Source organism: Sinocyclocheilus anshuiensis, unplaced genomic scaffold (assembly GCF_001515605.1).
Source record: "Sinocyclocheilus anshuiensis isolate Anshui unplaced genomic scaffold, SAMN03320099.WGS_v1.1 scaffold164, whole genome shotgun sequence".
Classification (NCBI taxonomy): domain Eukaryota; kingdom Metazoa; phylum Chordata; class Actinopteri; order Cypriniformes; family Cyprinidae; genus Sinocyclocheilus; species Sinocyclocheilus anshuiensis.
The window spans coordinates 1553194-1561541 of record NW_015557128.1 but is presented as its reverse complement, the minus strand read 5'-3'; the positions used below and the strand labels follow the sequence as shown (position 1 = coordinate 1561541).

Sequence of the window (8348 nt, the reverse complement as noted above, 5' to 3'; positions counted from 1 at the left end):
ATCTATCTATCTATCTGTCTGTTCATCCGTTTGTTCGTTGGATCATCTATATAATTTAGCAACCACCCAGAATGCCATAGCAGTGCTCTAGAACCCATCCAGAACACCCTAGAAACTGCTTAGTAACCACTCAGGATACCTTAGTAAACTCTTACCAAGGCCTACATCCCTTCAGACTTGAAATCTCTCTTCAAACTGTCCAGTAACTCAAACTACATACGGCCCGTGTAAGCTTCATACTGTGTTAACATCAGTCGTGGCTTGCGGTGTGTTTGTTCGCAGGGAATATGGGCTGTCGTACCTGTCCCTCAGGGCATGTATCGGGCTGTGGACGGCGTTCCTCTGTCTGCTGCTGGTGGCCACTGATGCCAGCTCCCTCGTCTGTTACATCACACGCTTCACGGAGGAGGCCTTTGCCTCTCTCATCTGCATCATCTTCATCTATGAGGCCTTGGAGAAGCTCATTCATCTTGGGGAGACGTATCCCATTAATATGAACAACAATCTGGAGAAACTCACCATTTACAGGTGAACATAAAGACCCAGAGTAATATAGACTCCAATGCTGTATAGAAGATCAGTATGATTTAGTATTATAGAAACAAATGCATTTTACCCTCAATATTCTGTTCTTGTAGATGTTCCTGTATTGAGCCTGCAAACCCCAGCAATGCCACTCTTCAATATTGGGAGCAGAACAACATCTCAGCTCCGGAGATCTTCTGGGAGGCTCTGGAAGTTCAGGTCAGAATTGCATTTGTGATTTTTGAGAATCCCTGACTGGTTTACAAATAATTTTAATGTATCATATTTTATATGCAAATTTCAGAGGCCTGTAAATGATCAACATGATCAAAACTTTACTGAAAAACCTGTCGCACACAATCTACTACATGCCTTCTGCCAACTGATTGATAGATTCAACTTTTTTAGCAAGCAAAAGCCTTTTAGAATAATTTTACAAAATACTCAAATACTCATAATATTCATAACTTTGAACACTTATGTGTGATTTCAGTGTGGTGATCTCTGATTTTGTGACTACATACATAACAACAGTCAAAATTGTCAAATTACAAATATTTTGCAAATGAGACATTTTGAGAATAATGCTGATTGTTATTTTAGTCGTATAACCTGCATTGGATCAACTCCACATTTGCTTCACATTTAAACAAAGTGATTCCAAGCATGTTATGTTTGATGGCAATTTAAAATGTCTCATTTGAGTGGCATGATAGAGCGGGACTGTTAAGTGAGATTAAGGAAATTTGAGCTGGATTACATTTGTTAAATCACCATAAAATCTAAAAGATCATTACTGCTGCTCGTCTTTTAATGGGCAAGAGTGAAAATAACAGTATGTTAAGCAGATGTGTTTGAGATTTGGAAATTCAGTAATGCATAGCATTTAAAGAGATCACCCCAAAATGAATCGCTTATCATTTGCACCCTCATGTTATTGTGAGTGAACTATTACTTTAAGAAAAAAAAAAAGCTAGCCTAACCCGTTATATCTCTTTCTCCTTTCAGGACTGCATTGAGAAGAAAGGAGAATTTGTGGGGTCGGCTTGCGGGCCTCACGGTCCGTACGTTCCTGACGTTCTCTTCTGGTCTATAGTTCTCTTCTTCTCTACTGTGGCCATGTCAGCGTTCCTCAAAGAATTCAAGACCAGCCGCTACTTCCCCACCAAGGTACATCATCCGCCCACCGTCTGTCTGAGAGCCACCGCTGTCGCCGCACTTTGTTCTAAAATAACTCTGGCGCCCTCTAGTGTTACTGTGGAGTATCTGTTGCTGTTGTAAGGAGGGGAACAATTGTAAAAAACGTGAAAAAAAGTGACGTGACATGTGGCCAAGTATGGTGGCCCATACTCGGAATTAGTCGTGGTATTGAAGGTGGGAGAGAGTGCTGTACATTCACTCCCCCCACCTACAATCCCTGCCGGTACGAGACTCAAACCCGCAACCTTTGGGTTACGAGTCCGACTCTCTAACCATTAGGCCACGACTTCCCCTAAAAGTCCTAGTAAATCCTAAATCCTTTAAATCCTGTTACCTCCAGGTCAGAGCCATCATCAGTGACTTTGCAGTCTTCATCACTATTTTTACGATGGTTCTGGTGGATTACATTTTAGGAGTGCCTTCCCCCAAACTGAAGGTCCCTAATGTGTTTAAGGTTTGTTTATGTCTTACAATTTCAATTATTATGATGTTGGCTTGAGAAAGATATGCATAGCAACCATCCAGAACACCCTAGCAACTGCTCTATCTATCTATCTATCTATCTATCTATCTATCTATCTGTCTACTGTTCTATTTTATCTATTGTCTTTTAAACTTCAAGTTTTTAAAACTATTTCAGTTTTACATTTTTCAAACTATTTTAAACCTTCAGATTAGGCTTTCTCAAGCCAACAGCAAACTTTTTCACACATTACCTTCTTGTTCACTAATATTTAATTTAACTACATTTATTTTTTATCTTAATCTATTTTTTAATGTAATTAACACAAATGAGATATTGTGGACTGTAAAAGTAGAATAAATGATGGAAATGAAACATTTTAGAAAATATACAAAGTGTTATCATGTACAATGGAATAAATGAAGGAATATACAATATGAAATTATATAATTTGTGTTACAAATATGATGTGAAAAAAGAACTGTACAATGAAATATACAATGTTATGTACAATTAACTTCACAAAAAACAATGTTCAAAGTTTATTATGTTAGCCATATGCTAACTTTAACAGTATATATATATATATATATATATGTTTTAAAAGACTGGATAAGAATAGTTTTTGCAAGTTTATTATAGTCTTGCAACTATGTTTTCAGCCAACTCGTGATGATCGTGGGTGGTTCATTAACCCGCTGGGTCCGAACCCGTGGTGGACGTGTGTGATTACAGTCGTTCCCGCCCTCCTCTGCACCATCCTCATCTTTATGGACCAGCAGATCACAGCTGTGATCATCAACAGGAAGGAGCACAAGCTCAAGGTGCCCTAGTTTCTTCAAACAGTCAGTCAAGTCTGAATGAAATGAGTTAACCCTTCGTTTGACGTCTTGTTCCTACAGAAAGGCTGTGGCTATCATCTGGACCTGTTCATTGTGGGCGTGATGCTGGGCGTCTGCTCTCTGATGGGGCTGCCGTGGTTCGTGGCAGCGACGGTTCTGTCCATCACTCACGTCAACAGTCTGAAGCTGGAGTCCGAGTGTTCGGCGCCCGGAGAACAGCCCAAGTTCCTCGGGATCAGAGAGCAGCGGGTCACTGGCCTCATGATCTTCCTCCTCATGGGCTGCTCTGTATTCATGACCTCAGTGCTGAAGGTCTGGAGCTCAGTGATCAAGATATCCATAATTGCATTTAGATTTATGCATTTGGCTGATGCGTTTACATTTTATGCACACACCCTTGTGAAAAAGAAGCATGCTTAATTATAATAAATGTGTGCTTGTAGTTAATTCAAATCTTAAAAGTATATATTTAAAAATAATATAATGTTACTAAAATAAAAGGCCACTTAAGTGTACTAAAAGAGTAAAATGAATGACTATGTTTCTTAACACATAACACACTTAACACACTTATGTGCACTTTTAAAAAGCATGCCACACTTTAATAATGTTAGATTGAAAGTTTCACTTTTAAATAATTATTTTTTAATAATCTTCTGTTGTGCTTTAAAGTACACTTATTTTGATTTGTTGACATAAAGCTCATGTAAAGTACTTGATTATAATTTTAACTGTAGTGTGTTATTTAGTATTAAATTTAAAGTTAGTATATTTTATATGTACTAATTACAGTATATTTTAGTCACATAAATATTTATCAGTTCATTCAGTCAGTACACTTTAAGCACGTTTAAAAAAAAAGTAATCATGAAATTACATATAAAATTGTACTTAAGTGCTACTTAAGTGGGTCAAAAAGCACTCGAACGTTCAGCTAATTGCATTTCATATGAATTTGAACTATTACATATTTTCATTTGCAAATGAATGGCAAATTAAAGCAATTGTCTGCAAAAAAAAAAACATTTAGTTCTAACACTAAGGTGTGCATTAAGTTCACACTTAAGTATATTCTCTTAAAGTGCATTATTATTATTATTTCCATAATAAGTATTAAAGTGTACTCCTTTTTCATAAGGGTAGTTCATTCATTTCCTGGGATTCGAAACCACAACATGGGTTTTGCTAGCGTTGTGCTCTGCTGTTTGAGTTATACAGTAGAAACGCTATTTTAGAAGTGTACGTTAAAATGGTTCATATCATGAGAAATCAGATTTTACTTGATCATTTGAAAAGTAAGAGGTCATTATACAATATGATCATATAACACTAAATTATGACTGAATTTTGCACAAAAGTTTTTATAAATTTAAAATTTATATTAAGGTGTGAACTCAGGGTGAAATATTAGGTAATGAAAATGTTTATTTTGTTTATTCCTTAGTTTATTCCAATGCCAGTGCTGTATGGAGTTTTCCTTTACATGGGTGCATCTTCACTGAGAGGAATACAGGTAAACACACTATAGACGAAGTCTGTTTACAGTATATAAGCATTTACAACTTTATAAAACTTGCCAAAATATTACTATTATTTTTTTTCTGTTATTCTGTTAAAAGCTCATGTTAGGTAATCTCTAATGCAGTGTCCACAATACTATTCAAAGCAGTGTTGTTTTAGTATCATTCAGATACTATTATAGTTTTTATTAATATTTTGAATTTTTGTTACTTTTAGTTTCTTTTAAATTTTTAAGTTTTAATCATTTTGTTGTTTTTGTCATTTTTAGTAGTTTTTTTTAAATAAAAGTTTTGAATCGTTATTACTACTAGCTGAATTAAATTGAGTTTATTTTATTTTTTATATTTTAGATAGATAGATAGATAGATAGATATTTTACATAACTAGAAACATTTATATTCGATATAAAAATGCCCCATGGAGTTATTTTTTGTTTTTCATTACTTTTTCAGGTTTAGAAATCACTTTTAAAATTAGGCTTCCTCATATATCCACTTTTTCCAAGATTGTGGGAATCCTGGTTCTTCAAAGACATAAAACAGATGAATTAAACAAAAAATAATAGTTTTAGCTTATTTTAAGTAAGTCATCTCGAGGCCCCTTTGGATGTTTGCTGAGGCCCCTGGTTGAGAACCACTGCTCTAATGTACACATTTCTCCTTTTTTCTATTATTTTAGTTTTTTGATCGTTTGAGATTGTTCGGGATGCCGGCTAAACACCAGCCAGACTTCATTTACCTGAGACACGTTCCACTCCGAAAGGTTCATCTGTTCACCATCATCCAGCTCAGCTGCCTGGTTCTCCTCTGGGTCATCAAAACCTCCAGAGCCGCCATAGTCTTTCCCATGATGGTGCATACTTAACTTTTTTATATTATTGTTAATATTTACCACAGTATGCAAGTGTAAACTAGTTTGATCCATCATAGATGGATAGTAATAGCATATAGTTGGTCAAACATGTCCAAGCGTGTCTGCTAGAGTAATTGCCTCGTTAAGCATCTCTTAACTGTTTCAACTCATGTTTTCTGAGTAATATGTGATAATTGAATTAGTGATTTGCTGTCGGCAGGTGTTGGCGCTGGTCTTCATTAGGAAGCTGCTGGATTTTATCTTCACAAAGCGAGATCTCAGCTGGCTCGATGACCTCATGCCTGAGAGCAAGAAGAAGAAACTGGAGGACGCTGAGCGAGAGGTGAGCTTTACCATTTATTATCTAAATAGAACGCTCACTGTGAATAAGCACTTGTAATGTGGCTGCAAGCAGCAATTTGCAAGGTCCAAGCAGAGAAGAAAGAACAAATGAAATGCACAGATGTGCCTGACATTAAAGATCAGAACGGGGATTTTAAAAGAATCCATAAAATCCTGGACAAAAGATTGGGGTTGTTTTTGAAAGAAGTCTCTTCTACTTTTTTTATTTGAATATATTTTAAAGTGTAATTTATTCCTGTGATCAAAGCTGTATTTTCAGCATCATTACTCCAGTCTTCAGTGTCACATGATTCTTCAGAAATCATTCTAATAAGCTGATTTGCTGCTCAATAAACATTGCTGATTATTATCAATGTTGAAAACAGTTGTGCTGCTTCATATTTTTGTGGAAACGGTGATATTTTTTCAGGATTCTTTAATGAATAGAAAGTTCAAAAGAACTATTTATTCGAAATAGAAGTGTTTTGTAACATTATAAATGTCTTTATGTCAATTTTGATCAATTTAATGTGTCGTTGCTGAATAAAAGTATCAATTTCTTAAAAAAAAAAAAAATCATACTGAGCCCAAACTTTTGAAGGATAATGTATATTAAGCCAAATCGTCAGCAACTTGTTGCCCTCTGTCAGATTTTAGTGATATAACATTTACTCATATTTTTACTTATATATTAAACATGAGCAGAATACATTTTTAATAGATTTATTTGTACAGAAATCATTGCATACATAAATCCATCTCTTTTTTCAATGCCGTTCAGATTTTAAAATGTTACTAAATAAACTTTAAATTTTGAGTAACTCTGCACACATTTGTCATCCATTCCTTCACATTTAGTTAGTTATATGTCCAAATAGCATGCATGCCCAGTTTTGTGCAAATCAGTTGCGTAGTTCATGAGAAGAAGATTTTTGCATGTTTTAAACATTCCTCAAAAATACAGGCAGAAGAATTGGAAGAACTATTAAAAGGAACAAAAAAATCTCACATCTGTCATTTAACCGACCAGCAGCGCTGAGCGCTTACATTTAATATTTTGGTACTCTGGTTGCTAGGCAGCACTAATCCATCACATAATTGAGATTATTAAAGTTAGCCAGTGAAATAACCTCAATGCAAAATTTGGTGACTTCTTGCCACACAGCGAAAAAGTAGGGGACAAATAATGACCTGCTACAAATACTTCACTGTTTGGACCCCTAAAAACACGAGTAATTAGTAATTGGAAGACAATGTTTGTATAACTGAATGACTCAACATGACTGCTGCTCGAGTTTATTTATATAAGCTGAATAAAAGTAAAAGCATGGGTTTTCTTCGGCGAGTTTTTGAGGTCCTGCTTTAATGAGGAGATCTGATTTGTGCTCCAGTTTTGCAGTTTGTTTTTCCTGCATTCAGAGACTTTCTGACCCCCTGGCACATAATCTCATGTTTTACTCTTGCTAAAATTGCCATGATACGTTTCTTATAGAGAGACCCCAATTCACCCACCTCAGTATCTGAATGCATTCATTTCATGCCAAACAAATGGAACATGAATCGATCTGCCAAAATGTCCTTCAGCAAAGTTATTTAATCTCAAAGGGTCTCTGAAGTTCTCTTTGGCTGGACGGGAATAAAACTCTCTCTCGCTCTTTCTCCCTGTGTTTACTGCCAGGAGGAGCAAAGTATTTTGGCAGAGGAAGAAGGAATCGTACAAGTGCCATTGGAGGGACATTACAAGTATGGACCAGATTTTCCTAACTAATTCCCACAATAGCAAGCAATACTAGTTTTTGTTGTTTTAAAAAACAATAGGGCAATACTTAACATGGATTTTACCATGGGTTCTGTATTTTTTATAAACATACTTATACTGTACATATACACTAGAGAAAGAATGAAATAAGTAGAATGAAATAAATACTTAAATACGTCAACAAGTAGAATTAAAGACAAATTATAAATATTGACATTTATTAAACATTGGAATAAGCAATTGTAAAGCGTTCGCCATTGCATTACAATGTTGAGTCAAAATCATGTGTTTTATGATTGTTTTCATGCACACACACTCTTATATTTAATTGATTTTATGATGTTTTTAATGGATATTTTCAGAGATGATCCTTCTACTGTCAACATTACTGATGAAATGTCCAAAGGCTCCTTTGGAAATACTTGGAACTCCAAAACTGATCTGAACTCAAAAAGGTTCTAATTTATTTTCATATGAATATTTTTTTTTTTTTGGTATGAGCACACCACTTCTGCATTAAGTGCCAGAAAATCTCTCTGCAACCAGCCACACAATTTAAAGAATAATTTATGTTTATGTCACTTGGTTGTAAGCATTGTGGGATGAGTTACACATTGAAGTTTAAAAGCTGAAAATCATTTACTGTAGCTAATTTGGCGTTCCTGGTCAAAAATTACTGGCCTTTTAAAAATTGCTTTTAAATCTCTCATTACACTACAGTATATTATTATCACCAAATCTTGGATTCAATCTTTTTATCAGCTTGTTTCTTTCATTTAACACAGGTTTTGTTTTTCATTTTGGAACTGATTGATCATAGGCCTGAAAAAAAAATCACAAAAAA

General features: G+C 35.1%; 1 protein-coding gene across 1 annotated transcript in view; it reads left to right on the top strand.

The window, feature by feature from the left end:
- Positions 1-282: 282 nt before the first annotated feature.
- The window catches only part of LOC107677904 (sodium-driven chloride bicarbonate exchanger-like), a gene marked incomplete at its 5' end in the record, with an annotated part of 9386 nt that continues 1320 nt past the window's right edge, over positions 283-8348 (top strand). The window contains 11 exons of the mRNA XM_016472971.1: positions 283-528; positions 639-744; positions 1534-1695; positions 2066-2179; positions 2851-3012; positions 3091-3342; positions 4475-4543; positions 5230-5403; positions 5624-5746; positions 7424-7488; positions 7867-7959. Coding sequence (XP_016328457.1) covers positions 283-528; positions 639-744; positions 1534-1695; positions 2066-2179; positions 2851-3012; positions 3091-3342; positions 4475-4543; positions 5230-5403; positions 5624-5746; positions 7424-7488; positions 7867-7959 — 1566 coding nt within the window. The remainder of the gene's footprint in view (positions 529-638; positions 745-1533; positions 1696-2065; positions 2180-2850; positions 3013-3090; positions 3343-4474; positions 4544-5229; positions 5404-5623; positions 5747-7423; positions 7489-7866; positions 7960-8348) is intronic.